The sequence below is a fragment of the Adiantum capillus-veneris genome, chromosome 13 (genome assembly GCF_014529385.1).
Source record: "Adiantum capillus-veneris isolate H3 chromosome 13, ASM1452938v2, whole genome shotgun sequence".
In the NCBI taxonomy this organism is placed as follows: domain Eukaryota; kingdom Viridiplantae; phylum Streptophyta; class Polypodiopsida; order Polypodiales; family Pteridaceae; genus Adiantum; species Adiantum capillus-veneris.
The window spans coordinates 34,353,087-34,376,815 of NC_140943.1; the positions used below are offsets into that span (position 1 = coordinate 34,353,087).

Genomic DNA, 23,729 nt, shown 5'->3' on the forward strand with positions numbered 1-23,729 from the left:
CACTGATGTCTCTTTGAGCTTCAGGGATACTGAGAGCTGACAGTATTCTGTTGTATGACTTTATGAAATGGAATTCCTGATTATGATACTGATTTGTTCTTGACTTCTTTTGAGTGCAGGAACTGATAGACGAAATGACTGCAGCATTTTGGTCTGATTGATCTCGAATAGACATGGTTGCAATAGGGGTTAGTCAATCGGACATCGATGAGGTCCCGATTGGACCTAGATGTGATTGCTAGCTACATTGCCGATAAATCATGGTCTAAGATCCGAATGAATGTTGAATGTCATGTGATGTCCTGTGATGTCTGGTGATGTCCTATGCTGTCGTGTGATGTGACTATCGATTTGGTACATGTGCTAGATGTGTGTTCCTAGTACGTAGGTACTAACAGTCAGTGTCTGCTAAGACGGATTATGGCTTTTGTCGGTTTTGCAGGCGTAATCGCGATCGATTACAATGCTTTCAAGAGGGGGGTATGTCACAAAGTGATGACATGGCTACGGGAAGCTGAAACCCTAATTTCAGGCTGAAACCCTAAAATCCCTGTAAACCCTAAAAACTACCAAAAACCCTAATTTTTGCTGAAACCCTAATTTTTGACAACAAACCCTAATTTCTGTCGGGGTGCCACGTGGCAACAGGAGCGCTGTACGGATTTCCGGAATTTGCACATCAAATTGCGCTGACAGCTATTGGGCGTTGCTTTTTGGTCTACACACCATGTGAAAGAGAGAGAGCTTGCTTTTTTTTTTTAAAGAAAAGACTCTCTTATAAGAGAGAGAACTGGTGCTTTTTATTTTAAAAGTTTTTGGGGCTCTGCTTTTGGGCATCCCTTGTACCTTTAAATACGTGGTGAGGGCTTCACTTCTCAGAGCATCTGGACACAGAGTCTGAGAGTGAAACCCTAGCCACACTCTTGTACTTTGATCTGATCAATATAAAAAGAAATACCGAAAGGGGCGCCAGTCTTTGGGGCCAATATCTCTAGGCACGGAACTCCGCGCCAGTGTAAATCTATTGTGATCTGTGACTTGTTTTGAAGTGGTTATTTGGTGCTGTCGCGGTTGATTCTTGACTTGGAGAGTCCAAGTTTGTTACAGCATATGTACATCACTGATAACCAGGTCGAAGCCATCCATGTTGTCTCTTAATATTTTCAGTGCGTCAACCACCCTTTCACATGTTGTCACTGTGGAGAGACATTCCATAACAACCAGTAAGTCTCAAAATTCCTCAAGACAATGGCAACAACATTGTTCTCGATGATGTCCATCCCCCTGCAAGCCAGCTTTTACAAACATGCTTCAAAAAAAAGGAGCTCACCTCTGTAGAGACATTCCTGCAGTAACCTATCAAGGATGAGAAGGCATATCTGGTCATCATCCACAACCAAGACGCGCAAGCCAGCAGGAAATTCACTCCAGTTACCATTGTCATGAGGTCCCATTCTCTGCTTGGAGGCATGGGCTGCAACCCAAGGTAGCTCTGGCTCAGCTCCCATAACTTTCAAAGGTGAAGAGAATTAGTACTAATCATTCTCTCATGAGTCTCACTCATATGATCATGCAGGAACAATCAAGTGCAAATTAGTCCCCAATCCCTTCACAGACCTTTGGCAAAATTTGGCTAGCTTACACCCACCAAGCTAGGAAAGGTTAAAAGCTTCTCAAAAGCAAGATATCATGCAAAAAGGTAGATAAAGGCGGGGGTCGAAACCAAGGCAAAGTTATCAGGATAAAGTAAAGGAACCAAAGGATTGTGTGTGTGTGTGTGTGTGTGTGTGTGTGTGTGTGTGTGTGTGTGTGTGTGTGTGTGTGTGTGTGTGTGTGTGTGTGTGTGTGAGAGAGAGAGAGAGAGAGAAAAGCAGCCCTGCGTGATCCCTCCAGAGCACTCCCTGCAGCCCTGCGCGCGTTTTGCAGCGCTATGCTACCCCTGTTCTGCTGCGCGACCCCTCTGGTCTGCTCTGCGCCTACTGCTGCGAGCAGTCCTGCTCCTGCGCCAGACAATCCTGAGCACCCCTGGCCTCCCTCAATTCTGCGCAATCTGAAGTTCAGGCCCTGCCTCGACAGTCAGCATCCTACGCAGATTTTGTAAAAATCATCAGGTTTTCAGTTTGGATAAAGTTTTCAAGCAGCAGGGTTCGTGTACAGCCAGCCTGTGTGTGTGTGAATAGCAGTTAAATATCAAAAACACCAAAAAAGAGTGTGTGTGTGTGTGTGTGTGTGTGTGTGTGTGTGTGAGCTTCACATGGATTCGACTGATCACTGTATATACAAGCACCGAAAAGCCATGGAAAGTTCGGATACGGATGCTTTAAGCCTTATCAAAGAATGTTTGCATGAGGACTTCGAGGATGCACGTCAAGCCTGGGAAGGATCCGCTCCCGTCATGGAAGTGCGCATTCCTGTACACGAGCTTATGGATCATGTTGCTCAATATGCACTTAACGCAGTGATTCTTTTTTCCCCGGGTAGAATGCGTACGGCTCAGGATGTAGGCCAATGGGTTGATTTCCTACTCAAACGGCAAGCAGTCTGAGGTGCCTTTATTTTCAATCATCCTGGTCCAGGTCTTGACCCACCTCCTCAGGTACCTACAGCTGGGGAGAATGTGTCGATGGGCACTGGTACTTGAGTTTTTCCTTTTTCCCGTTTCCTCACCCACTGTATATACCATATAGAATGCATAGCTCTTTGAATTGCATCTCCTACAATGTGTGTGGGTTATGCAATCACAATAAGTGGCGGCTTACCTAGCACTATGTACATACATGTAAAGCGGACATTGTGGTTCTTCAAGAGCATAACTAGCATCAATTTGCAGGACAGACTTCTTACTTTGCGGGCTACCAGATAGCTTATGCAGGATCGGCTGGCTATTTTGGAGTGCTTATACTTGTTCGACACGAGCTCTTCCCGACCTTGGTCTTCAACGACCCGGCTGGGGGATGGATGGTCATCCAATGTATTGTTAATGGGGAAGTTTTCGAATTTGGAGAATTATATGCATACACAGCTTCTGCAGATAGGTCACACTTGTGGAGTGTTGTCTCCTCTTATTGTTGGCGTTCCAATGCATTTCTCTGTGGGGATTTAATAATGCACCAAACCTTGTGGATAATACTACTGGGCATTCTCACATGCTTCATATGGAACGGCAATCATGGGATCAGTTTATGTTGACATGTAATGGGCTTGATTTGTGGCCCTATTTGCATGTTGTTGATCCAAGATTCACTTTTCAACATAATGCTCAATCTATGTATCGCGCTCGACTGGATCGCTAGTATCTTTTTCACATGCAACAATATGATGACTTTGTATGTGAGATGAGGATTGATTATGCTATGTGTCTCTCGGATCATTTTCCTGCAAGTTTGAAACTTCATTTGGGCTCTTTTGATGTCAATGATTGCCTACCCACGAAGAGACTTCTACATGTCAATAATGCTCATCTCAAACATGAGCTTTTTCACGCTATGATTGTGGATATCATCCCGCCTTTGATCTCTCAGATGTATGTTGATACGGACATAGCCTAGTTTCGCTTTGTTATGCGTGTTCAATGTGTTGTCCAGGATTATGGCAGGAATTATTTGTCACAATTCAGGGAACAGGTTAAACATGCAAAGGATACTTGTAGCAGATTGATGCACTTGGTTGATCATTATGCAGGTTGATATTGAAAAGGCATTTGATACTGTTCTTTGGGATTACATTGCACATACCATGCAACACTTGGGATTTGGGCCTAGGCTATCCCGTATCCTGCTTTTCTTGTATGCACACAACACTTCTACAAGCCTGTTGGATGGATCTCTCACAAAATCTTGGCCTTTGGGACGATCGGTAAGGCAGGGATGCCCTTGCTTTATGCGACTGCTACTCACCCCTTGTTTATGTATTTGGATTCCTTGACTTTCACTGGTAGATCACATGGCCTGATTTTACCTTCTGGACAACATTTTGTTGGTCAGGCCTATGCGGATGACTCTTTGTTTATGACTCGCAATCACTATGATGATGTGTAGCAAATTATGTATACTCTTCACTTGTTTGGATTGACAGCAAGTCTCAAAGTTAACTTTCGTAAATCCAAGCTATTGCCTCTGAAAGAGTGTGACTGGCATAAGATATTGTGGCCTGGGGAGATTGTTCCTCCACACGTTGTGGTTCGCCATTTGGGTTATCCGCTGGGTTGGAATGTATCGGCTATGCAGAAATTGGATTGGGTGCTTCAACATTTGCATACCAAGTTAAATTATTGGAAACTGTTTTATGTGGCCACTACATGTGGGTCTCAGGATTGTCCAATGTATCCTTGTGGCTTATGTGCAGTTTTACTTGCCTTTGCTATCCTGGTATGAGTTGCGCTTGCAGTCCCTCATGTCCAGTATTTTAGAGCATTTTTGGCAAACCTCATCTAGCACGAAGGGTCTTCGGCTTTTATCTATGGACAAGTGTGTTCTCCCAAGTGGCTTCGAGAATTGTCTGCACTGGAGCAGGGCCTTCGCTTCGACTTTGGTTCAACGCTCTCCTCGCCAAGCAAATTTTCTTTCCCAAAAAGGAATCTATCAGGTACATCAGGTAGTTGATGACTCAGGTTATGTTCTTTCGTTCACTGATGCGGTGTCCCGCTTTCGGTTGGGTCATCGCTATTCTCCTCTTTGGCGGGAAATTCAAAGGATGCTATCGCTCACCCGTTCCTCCTTTGGATGTGGATTCCCGCTTCTCTGATTGAAATCTGGCTACCACCAGATTCGACTGCATTTCAGCTCGAAATGTCTATGCCACCTTGCAATCTGATGTATGGATTGTGCATCATGGTAATCAGTTGTGGTCGCTTTGCGCGCTTTGCGAGTCATCCTTGTGGTGGCAACACAGATTGTCTCGCATTTGGCAGTCATCTACCTTTGAAGGGACGTGTTTTCTTGTGGCGTTGCTTGGTGGGAGCTCTACCTGTTGACAGTGTATTACATGCACGGCATATTGCGCCTTCCCGTTGCTTAAGATGCCTTGAAGCGGAGGAGACCGTGCCACACTTATTGTGGAATTGTCGCCACTCCAAAGCCTTCATTCGGCAGGTGTCACCTACTCTTCGACTGCGTTTTCCTTCTTGCATTTTTCAGAGACGCTTTTGGCTTTTTGGGGTGCTCCAATCACCGCAACCTCAATTTGCGGTGTTCTTTACCTGGGTCAAATTTTGGACTCTGTGGGCCATCTGGCACCATAGGAACTCCTTAATGTTCCAAGGCACTTATGTTGACCCCTTTCCCTATTTCAAATTATCTCTTGGTCAAGCGCTGCATTTCGCTCATGAAGCTGGAGACATCACTCTTGATGCCTACAAGATTTACTTTGACTGTTTCTAGCCTTTGGAGCCTCATAGTGCTCCGCTTTTTGTATCCCTTTCTTTCTATGGGTTTTCCTCGCTTTGAGATGTGTGTGTGTGTGACCAAGAGAGCACTAACTTATGAAGCAAGCATAAGGAAACCTCCCAGTAAAAAAGAACAGAAGAATAGAAAAGCAACTGCTCAGAAAACAAGGCTTTTCCAGATAGTAGTACTAGAAGAAAAGAATATAGTTGTACCTTTTCCTGAGTTAATTATTAGTTTCGATCTTGTTTGTTCTACGCTTTTGTTTTCTGTAGATGGGTCTCTATCTCCGGTTGTGCAGCATCCGTTCAAGCTAGACCTTTAGCAATCTCTCTCTCTCTCTCTCTCTCTCTCTCTCTCTCTCTCTCTCTCTCTCTCTCTGTGTGTGTGTGTGTGTGTGTGTGTGTGTGTGTGTGTGTGTGTGTAAGGTGCAGCGGAAGTGAATGTTGAACTTTGCTCAAGATGAGTGCTCCGAACTGTGCTCAAGGGTTCCTTTTTACTTACGGAAGGGAGAGCCTTCCGTTCCCTTAGTGAGAGAGTGCAATGGATCACAAACAAAGTGGTGAACATTGTGAATAAAGATACTGAGACTGAGAGATAGGGAAAGAAGAATATGACACCACAATGTTGTCAAACCCTCCTCCGAAGGCCCCACTCTCTATGGCAAGAGCGGTCTACTTATGATTGCACAAATCTCTACAATGCTTCGACTTGCCGACGATGTTGACTACGATGAGGACGACACGGCTAAAATTTGAGAATGCTAAGGATTGAAATTTGCAAATCTTTATCTGTTGAATTCTGACTCTATGTCGGTGACGATGTCGATGACGACGATACGCTGAAAACGTAGAAGCTGAAATCTGCGTTTTCGAGTTGAATCAGTAAACCTTGCGGAATCTAAACGTGCGGCGAGGATCTGCTGCAAAAAGGTGAGATCTGCGAGGTTCGGCACTTGCTCTGCGATGTGCTAAAAATTGAAAACGCTGGTGCCTGTGTTGGTTCCGTCACGGTAGTTCTACAAAACGCTGAAATGCCTGGCAGATGCAAAAACGCTAGGGCTGAAAATTGTCCTACTGTTGTCGGTTGTCCTGCAAATGCAAAACGCTAGGCTTCTTGATTTGTCTTGCTGCTGCCGGGGCTGATCTGTTGTGCACAAAACGCCAGGTTGCCTGTGGATGGAAACGCTAGGTCCTTGAGATGCAAAAACGCTAGCTTTGCTGATATGGGGGTTCTTTCTGAGAAGTTGCCTGTTGAGCAAGGTGCTCCTGCTGCCTCTTCTGCCAGAAAGTGCTAACTCTGGTTTGCTTATATATTATCTTAGCAAAATTGCCCTACCTAGTTCCCAACAAAAGTCACTTAAAATAATAAGTGAAAAATGTCAAAAATAGGGAAATTAGGTTTAATGCACTGGAAAATTCCCATGATAGATTCTGATGGGAATGTTGATGATCATGTTGTGTGCAACCTCTGGGCATGCACAGTCTGCGAACAGACTCACAAAAGTGCCAGAATAATTCCTAAGCTAGACTGATTGGACTGACTAAACCCTGGTCACGTTATAGCTTGTCCACGGACACATAGGGTTGGATCTGAACATGAACATACCTATTCCATGTAAAGTGACTGGAAAAAATCTTGTCTTCCTCAAAGACTGTGCATGCAATGTAGATGAACAAATAGACAGAGTGCTAAACCATTCACCACACACACGCAAACAATGAGATCGAATCTTGGCGTGCTGATCTAAATCAATCAACTGTGGCAATTCACAACGGAAATGCCCATGCTTGGTGCTCATACTTTCATGTACTCTTTCTGCAACTGTGTCATGCCAAGGAAGAGACATGAAATGTGACTTCCTTGAACCCATACTTTTCAGCTTTTCATAAACAATTCGCATACATTCGTGCTCATTCATGAGTGAAACGTGCTCAACGTACAATATGTCATGCCTAGGAAAATGGATCACATAAAGACGCTGATACAGTAAACGATCACGAACGGAACACTCGAACAATGCATGCTTACTAATCATGCGAACACATAATACTTCCTGTGAGGGTTCTTTGGACCTAGGCTCGAGAGCCAAGATCTATTCTTCTTGAAGGGGTGCTTTGAACCTATGCTCGAGAGCTAAGATCGATCCTTCATGATTGATCGAATCTGCAACGAGGTTAGCTTCGCTAGAAAAAGCATCAACTAACTCATCATCCTTGAGAACAATCACGACATCTTCATGCAAATCATCATGCTTGTCATTGTCATCCAAATCATCATGCTCATCATTATCATTCAAATCATCATGCTCATCATTATCATTCAAATCATCATGCTCATCATTATCATTCAAATCATCATCATCATGCAAATTCTGTGTGTCATGCTTTGGAGAAGTAGAGACTAAGAGAGTCTCCTTTTCTTGATTCTGTGCAAAGTGCGCCTGCACTTGAGAAAAAAGTCGCCACAACTCTTTCATTTTTTGGTCCCCCTTCTCTTGTCTTGCTTTGTTCTCGCGGTCATATTCTGCTTGTCTTTCGTTGTTCTCGCGATCAAATTTGGCTTGTCTTTCTTTGGCTTCCAAGCGTGCTTGCTCGCTCTTACGTGCTATGGCTACCATTCCTTCTTTGTATTCACGATCTATGGCTGCCCTTCGTTCTTCATAGCCTTTCTTTCTGCTTCTCTTTCTGCTTTTCTTTCTTCGCGTTCTAGCTGTCTTTCCATAAACAATTGCTCCAACTCCTCCATAGGAGTTAGTGCAATCCTTGACCTAGATGGGGAAGGGGGAGGGTCAGAAAAACCTCCTGATGAGGAAAATTCTTCTTCGCCTCTCTCATGCTCATCACCTCTAAGCGAAGTATCCATTCCGCTTCGAGTGATGACCATCCACTGAAGTCGTGGGTTCTTGTGGATTCTTGTAGTCTTGGGCTCTTAAGTTCACAAGAACTTGGATTCTTAGGGGTATTTAGTTCTTGAGGTTCTTGGGGGTCGTGAGGTTCTTGAGTTCTTTCGCTTGCAATCTGTGTTAGAGAAGGATCTTCTCTTCACCCGAGTTCTGCTCCTTTCCGCGGGTGCACCCCTTGGCAGCCTTGCACTCACACCAAGGTTGCTTTTTCCCACCTCACATCAATTGGCCAGCCGCTAAGTGCACGGTCCGCTCTCAATGAGTGAAAAGAGGCACAAGGGGAGGCTGGACAAGCCCTTCTTTCCTGGGATTCCTGTCACTCTTCAAAAACACGATTAGGAATCGACACGCTTAAGTGAACTTGGGTTCGTGCGACCGCAACAAGCAAAAAAAATCTTGTGATTCTTGTGGTTCTTTCCTTGAGTGATAGAGAACACTGCCAAAGCTCTGATACAAATGTTAGGTGCAGCAGAATGAATGTTGTTCTTTCTCAAGATAAGTGATACATAATGTGCTCAAGGTTCCTTTTTTGTCCTTATGGAAGGGAGAGCCTTCCGTTCTTAATGAGAGAGTGCAATGATCATAAACAAAGTGAATGGACACTGTGCGTGCAACTGTGTGAGAATGAGAGATAGAGAGAGAAGAGAATATGACACCAGAGACGTTGTAAAGCCCTCCTCCGAAGACCCCACTCTCTATGGCGAGAGCAATCTGCTTATGATTGCACAAATCTCTACAATGCTTGGACTTGCCGATGATGTCGACGACGACGAGACAGGCTAAAATTTGAAAAGCTAATGGTTGAAATCTACAAATCTTTATCTATTGAATTCTGACTCTATGTCGGTGACAATGTCGATGACGACGATGCGACGACAACGCGCTGAAAATGCAGATGCTGAAATCTGCGTTTTCCGCGCTAAATCTGTAAACTTTGCGAAATATGACCGTGTGGCGAGGATCTGCTGCGAGAAGGTGAGATCTGCGAGGTTCGGGGGTTGTTCTGCTGTGTCTAAGGGCCGAAAACTGAAAACACTGATGCTTCTTGGTGTTCCGTCGCGGTGAATCTGCAAAACACTATGCTGATGCAAAAACGCTAGGGCTGAAAATGGTCCTGCTGCTGCTGAAAACACGAAGGGCTGATGAAAACGCTAGGGCTAGGGTTTCTTTGCTCGGAGGAGAAAACGCCACCAAGGGTTCTTGCTGAGAAGTTGTCTGTTCAGCAATGGTGCTCCTGCTGCCTCTTCTGTCAAATAGTGCTAGTCTAGGTTTGCTTATATACAAACTTACTCAATTTGCCCTACCTACTTTCCAACAAAAGTCACTTAAAAATAATAAGTGAAAAATGTCAAAAATAGGGAAAATAGGCTAAATGTACTGGAAAATTCCCCTGAAGGATTCTGATGGATTCTGATGGGAATGCTTATGATCATGCTATGTGCAACCACAGGATATGCATCTACACTAAGTGTCTGGTCATGCGTGGTCTGCGAACAAACTCACAAAAGTGCCAGAAAACTTCTAATCTAGACTGACTGGACTGACGGAACCCTTGTTATGAAGTAGCTTGTCCACGGACACATGGGGTTGGATGTGTCACGTGACATCCCCTCCTTTTCAAAGTGAGGTATTGGTACCGAACTGTATGGCGTCGAGGGAGATCGCCAATAGCATCCGGAATCCTGGAAGGGACTCTTCGCCGGCCCACTCTGATGTGTGGGTCGTGCGGTACTTGAACTTCATAAAGGTCTGCAATGCTTGCTTCTTTGGGCCGCGTTGAAAGCGACACAAAGTCTTCTGTGGCTCCTTCGCTCCTTCAACTTCATCTAGAGTCATGCTTCTTTCTTCTTCAAGAATCTCCATGGCTGAAAATTCCTGAAACCATTTCTAACACAAAACCATGAACATACTTATTCCATGTAAAGTGAGTGGAAAAAATCTTGTCTTCCTCAAAGACTGTGCATGCAATGTAGATGAACAAAGAGACGGAGTGCTAAACCGTTCACCACACACACGCAAACAATGAGATCGACTCTTATCTTGCTGATCTAAATCAATCAACTGTGGCAATTCACAATGGAAATGCCCATGCTTGGTGCTCATACTTTCATGTGCTCGTTCTACAAATGTGTCGTGCCAAGGAAGAGACCTGGAATGTGACTTCCTTGAATGCATACTTTTCAGCTTTTCATGAATAATCTGCATACATCCATGCTCATTCATGAGTGAAACGTGCTCAACGTACAGTATGCCGATGATCATGCTATGTGCAACCAGAGGATATGCATCTATACCAAGTGACTGGCCATGCACGGTCTATGAATAGACTCACAAAAGTGCCAGATCACTTCTAATCTAGACTGACTGGACTGACTGAACCCTGATCATGATGTAGCTTGTCCACGGGCACATAGGGTCGGATGTGTCACGTGACATCCCCTCCTTTTCAAAGTGAGGTACTGGTACCGAACTGTATGGCATCGAGGGAGATCGCCAACAGCATACAGAATCCTGGAAGGAACTCTTCGCCGGCCCACTCTGATGTGTGGGTCATGCGGTACTTGAACTTCAGAAAGGTCTGCAATGCTTGCTTCTTTGGGCCGCGTCGAAAGCGACACAAAGTCTTCTATGGCTCCTACGATGCTTCAACTTCGTCTAGAGTCATGCTTCTTTCTTCTTCAAGAATCTCCATGGCTGAAAATTCCTGAAACCATTTCCAACACAAAAACATGAACATACCCATTCCATGTAAAGTGAGTGGAAAAAATCTTGTCTTCCTCAAAGACTGTGCATGCAATGTAGATGAACAAAGAGACGGAGTGCTCAACCGTTCACCACATACACGCAAACAATGAGATCGAATCTTTCTCTTTTGATCTAAAGCAATCAACTGTGGCAATTCACAATGGAAATGCCCATGCTTGGTGCTCATACTTTCATGTGCTCTTTCGGGTACTGTGTCATGCCAATGAAGAGACATGGAATGTGACTTCCTTGAATGCATACTTTTCAGCTTTTCATGAAAAATCCGCATACATTTGTGCTCATCCATGAGAGAAACGTGCTCAACATACAATATGTCATGCCTAGGAAAAGGGGTCACATAAAGATGCTGACTAAAATACAGGAAACGGTCACAAATGAAACACTCGAACAATGCGTGCGTACTAATCATGCGAACACATAATACTTCCTGTGAGGGATCTTTGGACCTAGGCTCGAGAGCCAAGATCGGTTCTTCCTGAATGATCAAATCGTCCTGTGGGGGTTCTTTGGACCTTGACTCGAAAGCCAAAATCGGTTCTTCGTGATTGATCAAATCTACAACGAGGTTAGCTTCGCTAGAAAAAGCATCCACTAACACATCATCCTTGTGAACAATCACATCATCTTCATGCAACTCATCATGCTTGTGAGAAATCACATCTTGATCATGCAAATCATCATGCTCGTGAGAAATCACATCTTGATCATGCAAATCATCATGCTCATCATTTTCAAGCAAATCATCATCATGCCAATCATCATGCAAAGCATTGTCATTCAAATCATCATCATGCAAATCATGTGTGTCTTGCTTTGGAGAAGAAGAGACTGAGAGAGTCTCCTTTTCCTGATTCTCTTGCATCTGTGCCTGAACTTGAGAAAAGAGTCGCAACATCTCTTGCATTCGTGCTTTGTTCTCGCGATAATTCCGCTTCTCTTGCTTTGGCTTCCAAGCGTGCTTGCTCGCTCTCACACGCTATGGCTGCCATTCTTTCTTGGTACTTACGCTCGATGGTTGCGATTCTTTCTTCGCTTTCTAACTTCCTATCCCTCATCCTCTTGTCGAAAGCCTCCATAGGAGTTAGTGCAATCCGTGTCGTAGATGTGGAAAGGGGAGGGTCGGAAAAACCTCCTGGTGGGAAAAATTCTTCTTCGCCTCGCTCATGCTCATCACCTCCAAGCGAAGTATCCATTCCGCTTCGAGTGATGACCATTCTGAAGTCGTGGGTTCTTGTGGGTTCTTGTGGTCTTGGGTTCTTAAGTTCACGAGGAACTTGGGTTCTTGCGGGTCTTGGGTTCTTGAGGTTTTCTTTCGCTTGCAAATCTGTCTTAGAGAAGGATCTTCTCTTCACCCGAGTTCTGCTCTTTCCCGCGGACGCACCCCTTGGCAGCCTTGCGCTCACACCAACTTGGGTTCGTGCGACCTCAACAAGCAAAAATAAATTATTGTGGTTCTTGTGGTTCTTTCCTTGAGTGATACAGAACACTGCCAAAGCTCTGATACCAATGTTAGGTGCAGTGGAATGATTGTTTGCGCTTTGCTCAAGATGAGTGCTCCGAACTGTGCTCAAGGTTCCTTTTAGTTCTTATGGAAGGGAGAGCCTTCCGTTCTTGATGGAAATACTATGATCACAAACAAAGTGTATGGACACTGTGCGTGCAAGTGTATGAGACTGAGAGATAGAGAGAAGAGAGATACGACACCAGAGACGTTGTAAAACCCTCCTCCGAAGGCCCCACTCTCGTTGTGAGGATTCTAGGTGCTAATCCTTAATTAAGTACTTAAACTCATGATTAAAGAAACTTGAACTGTACTCGAGACAAGACCTAGAAGACTCTGTGTTTGATTGATTGATTGATAGTGTGATACAAGGGCTCCTTATATAGGAGACGAAGAGACATAAATGAAAAGACACGTCTCTTGGTGAAGAGACATGACTTTAGACGTAAAGACACATCCTTTCGGTGAAGAGCTGCAACCATTGGGCGAAGAGTCACACCCGTAGAGCGAAGGGGTGTGACTGGTCATCGAAGGAGTGTGGCTTTTGGCGAAGAGTCACGTCTCTTGGGCGAAGAGGTGTGACCATCCAAGCGCAGGGGTCCTCCTTGGCATGGCACTTTGCGTATCTGCAACTAGGAGTAGATGTTATACTGCAACAGAGTCACAATTGTGACATTCTCTCCCTCTTTAAATAAAACCCAGGGTAGTTGATGAAAACTCCGGTAGAAGGAAATGTATGGTTGTAGTGCTTCTGCATCCAAAGCTCTTTCTGTTAAGTCCCATATCATGGCACTATTATTGACCATGACTATTTTGCCAAACTGAAAACTGATCATATCTGCAACTTGATAAGTGCCTTTGTCAAAGTCATTTGTAACTTCGAGCTTTGTCCAATAAAAGATTGAATCTGTATCTACTTCGAGTGAAATTATTGGTAAACTGACTTGAGTTTTCTGCTGAGTGATGACCACTGGTTGGAAATCTATAAGGTATTCCATTGGTTTGTCTGCAACAGTAAAATCCTCCTGAAGGGATGTCGTAGACTGAGATAGAGTAGTTTTTGAAGGTATATCCATCTGTAAAGGTTTATCAATAGAACAAGTTGTGTCCAACGATTCAGTTGCAGCGACTAAAGTCGTGCTACAAGAGTCTATATCTGCTTTATCCTTTGCACTGCTGAAGGTAAGGATTGAAGTCTTCAATTTGAAGAAGAATCTTCATTCACCACGGCATCTGGTATCTGTTCAGAGACAAAGACTTGGTTCTGCAAGGGCAATGACGAGGCTACTTTTTCTACCTGGAACATGGCCAAAGAAGGGGTTTTGTGCTTGTTGGTTGTCACACAAGAATTGAAATCTTTTGAATCTTCAGCTTTCTCAGCGGCTATTAAGGCTTCCAATTGAGAAGGGGGAGGTCGAGGGAGTTGTTGTCTCTTAGACCTGTGAAGGATCCTCTTGCACAAGGAAAGGATCAATAAATCTTCAACTTTACCACCATCAGATAAGAAAGACTTAAATGTAGGGCATGGCTCGGGAGAGGGACCGAGTACTCAACTAGGGTCGGATATATGTGCCACTAAGTAAGCCCATCTTGATATTGCTGATGATCTGTTGGAAGCTTCATATTGCTGCTTTTGTTATTGATGATTCGAATAAGAAGTTGGTTGCTTAGAACTGTAGCATTTCCAAGAATATTCATGCTGAGACTTTTGCTGCTCGCACGAAGGTACTTTGTGTCTGATTGTCTCTGAGAAACCATGCTTTGGGTGAGAAAATTTCGGTTCCGAAAGCTTATGTTTGAGTGCTTCTTTTTGGTTGACCATTGAAGCGTCGGAAGAAGATGCATGTATTGTTCGAGAAGTTGTTGGTTCACTCCGAGAAGGGGTTTGCGTTTGCATCTGATCCAAGCGAGTGTGAATCGATGCGAGGCTTGATGAAATTGCTATCATCTGCTTTTTGAGAACTGCTATTGGATCCTCGGGTAAAATATTGTCGTCGTCATTGTGTGGTTCGGCCATGTCGACTGTTCAGCGAAAGTAACCGTTTCTCTGAATAAGCTGGGAGCAGAAACTGCGTCTGGAACGGGTTTCGGCTTTGGAGTTAGGGAATCGAGAATAATGATAACCTCCGACTTGGGTATGGTGAATCCGGAATGACAAAAATCTCGTGAAGGGAACAAATTTGCCACAGTTTGCTTGTGGGAACTTTATCTATGTACAAGAGATAGGGTACCGGAATGTTGAAGTCCGTGTCCATGGTAGAGGGAGCCTCACACATGCAAGGAGCCAGTGGCGAGGGCTATGCGGGAAGAGAACACACGAGTAATACCGTTGCCCTCAAGGAGCAAGCCACATTGTTGTCCCATTTTCTTTTAATGTAACTCTTAGTGAGTTCACATTGGGTAAGTTAAGAGGTGGTCACTTAAAAGGTTTGGCCACATGGGCTTTTTAAAATATTGGGGCTGGGTGGCCAATTAAGCTCTTTAAAATTAAAGGCCACTTGGTGTATTAAAAATCAACGCAAAAGAATGCCCAGCAGCGTGAATCAGCGCAAGAGAAAAAAAAAACAGCGAATTGCTGCCTGTGATGTTTCAGTCCAGCGCTTCAGAATTTCAGGCCAGCGAAGAGTTTTCAGCCAGCGTTTCAGCAATTCAGCCAACAAGGGGTGCGTGAAGAGGTGCTTGAAACTTTCAGCCAACAGGTACAGCAGTTTACGTTTCAATACAACCAGGAGCGCCAAAGGTCATGCCACTTGGGAAGGGGTGTGAGTACAGGAGAAAAGGGGGGTGTTGGCTGCCAACGCATATGCTCAGTTCAACCCAGCATTCAGCCAGAATTTCATGCACCAATGGGTAGCAAGTGAAGAGGCACGGCAGTTAGCAGGCTATACATCAAGGGGCATGGTAGCCGACAGATCATACGCCAAGGGGTGCGAGCACGTAGAGGCACGTCGGCAGGAAAGGGTGCAAACACGAAGGGGCAACCAAAGGGTACATCCCTCGAAAGGGCAACAGCAGGGCCACCAGCATTACCATTCACGGGTACGTGCACGCGCGCGCACACATCTGTGTTCTATTTTCTGTTTTCTGAATTAAGAAATAAGGTTTAGGTTACCTCATATGCTCGTATGCACATGTGTACCACCTTTCTTCTGCTTCCATGTAACTCCGGGAAAGGGGGTAGAGTGTAGCGACAAGGGTGAGAGGCTCACAACCTTCGGGTCCCGGGAAAAAATTTACTCTGATACCACTCTGAGGATTCTAGGTGTTAATCCTTAATTAAGTACTTAAACTCATGATTAAAGAAACTTGAACTGTACTCAAGACAAGACTTAGAAGACTCTGTGTTTGATTGATTGATTGATAGTGTGATACAAGGGCTCCTTATATAGGAGACGAAGAGACATAAATGAAAAGACACGTCTCTTGGTGAAGAGACATGACTTTAGACGTAAAGACACATCCTTTCAGTGAAGAGCTGCAACCATTGGGCGAAGAGTCACACCAGGGTGTGACCGATCGTCGAAGGAGTGTGGCTTTTGGCGAAGAGGCACGTCTCTTGGGCGAAGAGGTGTGACCATCCAAGCGCAGGGGTCCTCCTTGGCATGGCACTTCGCGTATCTGCAACTAGGAGTAGATGTTATACTGCAACAGAGTCACAATTGTGACACTCGTCGGCGAGAGTGGTCTACTTTTGATTGCACAAAGTGGTACAATGCGTATGCAATGGACTGATGCAACTTGGACTATGCCGATGACGACGACGGTGATGACGACGACTTTAGGGGTGGTCTTCTAACTGCTAAATTTCGGGACTGTTTCGGTGGCTGAAAATGACTGTTTTGGCTGTGTTTTTATGGCTGAAAATGGGGGATCTTCTGCGACCAATGGGGCTGAATCTGCTACCTCCTATGCATGTTGAAAACGCTGAGTCTTCTGCTGCAAAACAGGCTGAAAACCAAAAACGCTGATCTGCTGGCTGAGCGTTAGTAAAAACGCTTGCCTTCTGCGACTGCTTGGCTTAAAATATGAAACGCTAGGGCTGCCTGCTGATGGCGATGATGCAAGGGCTGAAAACGCCAAGGTATCTCTGGTGATGCACTGCTGTGGAAAACGCCAAGGATCTGGGGGTGCTGAGGTTGTCCAAAAACACTAGGTTGATGGGTTCTTGCTGAGAAGGTTGAGCATGTGCTCCTGCTGCCTCTTCTGCCATTTAGTGCTAACTTGGGTTTGCTTATATATTAACTTAGCAAAATTGTCCTACCTACTTTTGTTGGAAAGTCACTTAAAAATAATAAGTGAAAAATGTCAAAAATAGGGAAAATAGGCTAAATGCACTGGAAAACTCCCCTAACTGATTCTGATGGGAATTCCGATGATCATGCTATGTGCAACCAGAGGATATGCATCTATACCAAGTGACTGGGCATGCACGGTCTACGAATAGACTCAAAAAAGTGCCAGATCACTTCTAATCTAGACTGACTGGACTGACTGAACCCTGATCATGCTATAGCTTGTCCACGGACACATAGGGTCGGATGTATCACGTGACAACAAATGAAACACTTGTACAATGCGCGTGTACCAATAATGCGAACGCATAATACTTCCTGTGAGGGTTCTTTGGACCTAGGCTCGAGAGCCAAGATCGGTTCTTCGTGATTGATCGAATCTGCAATGAGGTTAGTTTCGCTAGAAAAAGTATCCACTAACTCATCCTCTTGTGAACAATCACATCTTCTTCATGCAAATCATCATGCTTGTGAGAAATCTCATCTTGATCATGCAAATTATCATGCTTGTCATTGCCATTCAAATCATCATGCAAATCATGTGTATCATGCTTTAGAGAAGAAGAGACTGAGAGAGTCTCCTTTTCCCGAATCTCTTGCATTTGCGCCTGCACTTGAGAAAAGAGTCGCAACAACTCTTGCATGTGTCGTGCTTGCTCATGCTCACGCTCTATGGCTGCCTTTCTTTCTGCTTCTCTTTTTGCTTTTCTTTCTGCGTGTCTGCGATTCATTTCTGCCATTCTTTCTACTCTTCTTGCTTCGCGTAATAACTTCCTGTCCATAAACATCTGCTCCAACTCCTGTATAGAAGTTAGTGCAATCCTTGGCGTAGATGGGGAAGAGGGAGGGTCGGGAAAACCTCCTAATGGGGAAAATTCTTCTTTGCTTCTCTCATGCTCAGCATCTCCAAGTGAAGTATCCATTCAGCTTCGAGTGATGACCCATTCACTAAAGTCTTCGGTTCTTGTGGGTTCTTGTGGTCTTGGGTTCTTAAGTTCACGAGGAACTTGGGTTCTTGTGGATCTTGGGTTCTTGAGGGTCTTGAGGTTCTTGGGGGTCTTGAGGTTCTTGGGTTCTTGCAGTTCTTGAGGTTCTTGCGGTTCTTCTTTCGCTTGCAATCTGTCTTAGAGAAGGATCTTCTCTTCACCCGAGTTCTGCTCTTTCCCGCGGGCGCACCCCTTGGCGGCCTTGCGCTCACACCAAAGTTGCTTTTTCCCACCTCACGTCGATTGGCCGACCGCTAAGTGCATGGTCCGCTCTCAATGAGTGAAAAGAGGCACAAGGGAGGCTGGACAAGCCCTTCTTTTTTAGGATTCCTATCACTCTTCAAAAACACGAGTAGTAATCGACACGCCCAAGGAATCTTGGGTTACGTGCGACCGCAACAAGCAAAAAAATTTATTCTTGTGGTTCTTTCCTTGAGCGATACAGAACACTGCCAAAGCTCTCATACCAATGTAAGGTGCAGCGGAAGTGAATGTTGAACTTTGCTCAAGATGAGTGCTCCAAACTATGCTCAAGGGTTCCTTTTTACTTACGGAAGGGAGAGCCTTTCGTTCCCTTAGTGAGAGAGTGCAATGGATCACAAACAAAATGGTGAACATTGTGAATGAAGATACTGAGACTAAGAGATCGAGAAAGAAGAATACGACACCAGAATGTTGTCAAACTCTCGTCCGAAGGCCCCACTCTCTATGGCGAGAGCGGTCTACTTATGACTGCACAAATCTCTACAATGCTTGGACTGACGATGTCGACTACGATGAGGACGATGATGAGACGGCTGAAATCTAAGAATGCTAAGGGCTGAAATCTACAAATCTTTATCTACTGAATTTTGACTCTATGTCGGTGACGATGTCGATGAAGACGATGCGACGACGACGCGCGACGACGACGCGCTGAAAACGCAGAAGATGAAATCTGCGTTTTCTGAGCTGAATTTGTAAACCTTGCGGAATCTGAAAGTGCGGCGAGGATCTGCCTGCGGGAAGGTGAGATCTACGAGGTTCGGGACTTGTTCTGCGATGTGCTAAAAACTGAAAACGGTGGTGCTTGTGTTGGTTCCGTCGCGGTAGATCTGCAAAACACTGAAATGCCTGGCAGATGCAAAAATGCTAGGGCTGAAAATTGTCCTACTGCTGGCGGTTGTCTTGCAAATGCAAAACGCTAGGCTTCTTGATTTGTCTTGCTACTGTCGGGGCTGATCTGTTGTACACAAAACGCAAGGCTTCCTGTGGATGGAAACGCAGGTCCTTGCAGATGCAAAAACGCTAGCTCTGTTGATGTGGGGGATCTTGCTGAGACGTTGCCTGTTAAGCAGGTGCTCCTGCTGCCTCTTCTACCAAAAAGTGCTAACTCTAGTTTGCTTATATATTATCTTAGCAAAATTGCCCTCCTAGTTCCCAACAAAAGTCACTTAAAATAATAAGTGAAAAATGTCAAAAATAGGGAAATTAGGTTTAATGCATTGGAAAATTTCCATGATGGATTCTGATGGGAATGCTGATGATCATGGTGTGTGCAACCGGAGGATATGCATCTACTCTAAGTGTTTGGGCATGCACGGTCTACGAACAGACTCACAAAAGTGCCAGAACACTTCCTAAACTAGACTGACTAGACTGACTGAACCCTTCTCATGTTGTAGCTTGTCCACGGACACATAGGGTTGGATGTGTCACGTGACAACCCCTTCTTTTTAAAGTGAGGCACTGGTAACCGAATTGTATGGCGTCGAGGGAGATCGCCAATAACATCCAAAATCCTGGAAAGGACTCTTCGCCGGCCCACTCTGATGCGTGGGTCATGCGATACTTGAACTTCATAAAGGTCTGCAACGCTTGCTTCTTTGGGCCGCGCCGAAAGCGACACAAAGTCTTCAAAGGCTCCTTCAATGCTTCAACTTCTTCTATAGTCATGCATCTACCTTCTTCAAGAATCTCCATGGCTGAAAATTCTTGAAACCACTTCCAACACAGAAACATGAACATACCTATTCCATGTAAAGTGACTAGAAAAAATATCGTCTTCCTCAAAGATTGTGCATGCAATGTAGATGAACAAAGACGGAGTGCTAAACCATTCACCACACACACGCAAACCATGAGATCGAATCTTTCTCTTCTGATCTAAAGCAATCAACTGTGGCAATTCACAACGGAAATGCCCATGCTTGGTGTTCATACTTTCTTGTGCTCGTTCTACCAATGTATCATGCCAAGAAAGAGACATGGAATGTGGCTTTCTTGAATGCATACTTTTCATCTTTTCATGAATCATCCGCATAAATCCATGCTCATTCATGAGTAAAACGTGCTCAACGTACAATATGTCATGCTTAGGAAAAAGAATCACATAAAGACGCTGACTAAAATACAGGAAACGATCACGAATGAAACACTCGATCAATACGTGCTGACTAATCATGCGAACACATAATACTTCCTCTGAGGGTTCTTTGGACCTAGGCTCGAGAGCCAAGATCGGTTCTTCCTGAGGGGGTTTTTTGGACCTAAACTCGAGAGCCAAGATCGGTTCTTCGTGATTGATCGAATCTGCAATGACGTTAGCTTCACTAGAAACAGTATCAATTAACCCATCATTCTTGTGAACAATCACATCATAGTCATATAAACCATCATGCTCGTGAGAAATCACATCTTGATCATGCAAATCATCATGCTTGTCATTGTCATTTAAATCACCATGCTTATCATTATCATTCAAGTCATCATGCAAATCATTGTCATTCAAATCATCATGCTTATCATCATGCAAATCCTGTGTGTCATGCTTTGGAGAAGAAGAGACTGAGAGAGTCTCCTTTTCGCGAATCTCTTGCATCTGTGTCTGCACTTGAGAAAAGAGTCGCAACACTCTTTCATGTGTCGATCGTTCATTGCTTTTCTTGCTTTGGTCTCTCGATCAAATTCTGCTTTTCTTTCTTCAGCTTCCAAGCGCGCTTTCTCATGCTCACGCTCTATGGCTGCCATTCTTTCTTTGTGTTCTGCTTTTCGTGCTTCGCATTCTAACTTCATGTCCATCACCATCTTGTCGAAAGCCTCCATAGGAGTTAGTGCAATCCTTTGCGTAGATGGGGAAGGGGGAGGGTCAGAAAAACCTCCTAGTGTGAGAAAATTCTTCTTTGCCTCTTTTATACTCATCACCTCCAAGCGAAGTATCCATTCCGCTTCGAATGATGACCATCCACTGTAAGTCATGGGTTCTTGTGGTCTTGGGTTCTTAAGTTCCAAAGGAACTTGGGTTCTTGGGATTCTTGAGTTCTTGATGTTCTTGCGGTTCTTCTTTCGCTTGCAATCAGTGTTAGAGAAGGATCTTCTCTTTACCCGAGTTCTTCTCTTTTCCGCAGAGGCACCCCTTGGCGGCCTTGCGCTCACACCAAGGTTGCTTTTTCCCACCTCACGTCGATTGGCCGGCCACTAAGTACACGGTCCGCTCTCAATGAGTGAAAAGAGGCACAAGGGGAAGCTAAACAAGCCCTTCTTTCTTAGGATTCCTGTCACTCTTCAAAAACACGAGTAGTAATCGACACACCCAAGGAATCTTGAGTTACATGCGACTACAACAAGCAAAAAAAAAATTATATGGTTCTTGTGGTTCTTTCTTTCAGTGATACACAACATTGTCAAAGCTCTGATACCAATGTAAGGTGTAGCAGAAGTGAATGTTGAACTTTGCTCAAGATGAGTGCTCCGAACTGTGCTCAAGGGTTTCTTTTTACTTACGGAAGGAAGAGCCTTCCGTTCTCTTAGTGAGAGAGTGCAATGGATCACAAACAAAGTGGTGAACACTGTGAATGAAGATATTGAGACTAAGAGATAGGTAGAAAGAAGAATACGACACCAGAATGTTGTCAAATCCTCCTCCGAAGGCCCCACTCTCTATGGCGAGAGCGGTCTTCTTATGATTGCACAAATCTCTACAATGCTTTAACTTGCCGACGATGTCGACTACGATGAGGACGACGACGAGACGGTTGAAATCTCAGAATGCTAAGGGCTGAAATCTGCAAATCTTTATCTATTGAATTCTGACTCTATGTCGATGACGACGATGCGACGACGACGCGCTGAAAATGCAGAAGCTAAAATCTGCGTTTTTCGAGCTGAATCTGTAAACCTTGCGGAATCTGACCGTACGGCGAGGATCTGCTGCGGGAAGGTGAGATTTACAAGGTTCGGGACTTGTTCTACGATGTACTAAAAATTGAAAACGTTGGTGCTTATATTGGTTCCGTCACGGTAGATCTGCAAAACGCTGAAATGCCTGACAGATGCAAAAACGCTAGGGCTGAAAATTGTCCTACTGATACCGGTTGTCCTGCAAATGCAAAACGCTAGGCTTCTTGATTTGTCTTGTTGTTGTCGGGGCTGATCTGTTGTGCACAAAACGCCATGCTACCTATGGATGAAAACGCTACGTCCTTGCAAATACAAAACGCTAGCTCTGCTAATGTGGGGGGTCTTGCTGAGAAGTTGCCTGTTAAGGAAGGTGCTCCTGCTACCTCTTCTGTCAAAAAGTGCTAACTCTGGTTTATTTATATATTATCTTAGCAAAATTGTCCTACCTAGTTTCCAACAAAAGTCACTTAAAATAATAAGTGAAAAATGTCAAAAATAGGAAAATTAGGTTTAATGCACTGAAAAATTCCTATGATGGATTCTGATGGGAATGCTGATGATCATGTTGTGTGCAACCGGAGGATATGCATCTACTCTACATGTCTAGGCATGCACGGTCTGCGAACAGACTTACAAAAGTGCCAGAACACTTCTTAAGCTAAACTGACTGAACCTTTGTCATGTTGTAATTTGTCCACAGACACATAGAGTTGGATGTGTCACGTGACACTCTCTCTCTCTCTCTCTCTCTCTCTCTCTCTCTCTCTCTAAATTGATATGTTCATGGACACTCACAAAATCAAAGATGTGGGTCTTCTTGTCTCAGCAGATAAGCACCATAGCCATCTTTAGCCAGCCTTCTCAGTAATTGCGCTCTTTACTAAAAAGTTCCAAAGATCCAATTCCATGTTGAAAGATTGGCGGGGAGAGAGAGAGAGAGAGAGAGAGAGAGAGAGAGAGAGAACAATGGCTGGTGGTGGGCAGAGAAGCTTTTCTGCCTGTAATATTCAATCTGCTAGATATAGCCATAGCCAGGAGCTCGTCTTTCACCTTGTACTCTGCTAAATCGCCAAGACTTATGGTCGAAGTAGGGCAAACAGGGGAGCCAACCTGCGCCTGAGAAGCTGTGAGAAGTTGAGAACCTCAACATACGTAGCCTCGTAGGTTGTACGAACTGTAGCCTTTTTCGCACTGCCACAGGAAGTGGAGTCTGGACCCGGCCTGTCTCCCACTCTACACAAACCAGAGAGGGAAAATGGCAATGGCAAATGATGGGCAACAAAAACGGCAACTTTGTTTTGTCTTTGTGCGCTTGCAATCATCGATCATCAAATGGAAAACGAAAACTTGCAAATTGTACACACAAGTGGATTTTAATGCTCTTTGATGGGGAATGAAACTGCCTGCTGCCCAACAACCTAGCCCTCTACTTAAATGTCTTGGGAGAATCATCGAGTGTCATTTGCCCATCGAGTGTCATTTGCCCACTGGCATGCACACATACACTATACACATCTCAAGATATGCCCAATTCCAATTGCTCTTGAGACCTACATAGAGGGGCCACTTAGAGAGGCTTCACACGCCCTCAATCTAAGCTCAACACACAACAAGGGTAGAGGAGGTTGGGAGAAGGCCTTGGCTGTCCAGCACGTCCACCTGACGTTTCATTAGCAGGTTGCATTTACAAAAGTCCCCATTCAACTACCATTGTTGGACCCACTCCACAAACTACACTCC

General features: G+C 44.6%; 1 protein-coding gene across 2 annotated transcripts; it reads right to left on the minus strand.

The window, feature by feature from the left end:
* Nucleotides 1–771: 771 nt before the first annotated feature.
* Nucleotides 772–23,230, minus strand: LOC147443791 (two-component response regulator ARR2-like). 2 transcript variants are annotated; one of them, XM_086527734.1, is made up of 3 exons: nucleotides 22,785–23,230; nucleotides 1,331–1,510; nucleotides 772–1,196 (listed from the first exon to the last, which is right to left on the minus strand). In XM_086527734.1, the coding sequence occupies exons 2-3, from the start codon at nucleotides 1,506–1,508 to the stop codon at nucleotides 1,102–1,104; spliced, it is 273 nt and encodes a 90-aa protein (XP_086383860.1). In that variant the 5' UTR covers nucleotides 1,509–1,510; nucleotides 22,785–23,230; the 3' UTR covers nucleotides 772–1,101. The 2 variants fall into 2 exon arrangements, with proteins under 2 accessions (XP_086383860.1, XP_086383861.1); XM_086527735.1 differs by lacking the exon at nucleotides 22,785–23,230 and having other exon boundaries at nucleotides 1,331–2,392.
* Between the last annotated feature and the right edge of the window lie 499 nt (nucleotides 23,231–23,729).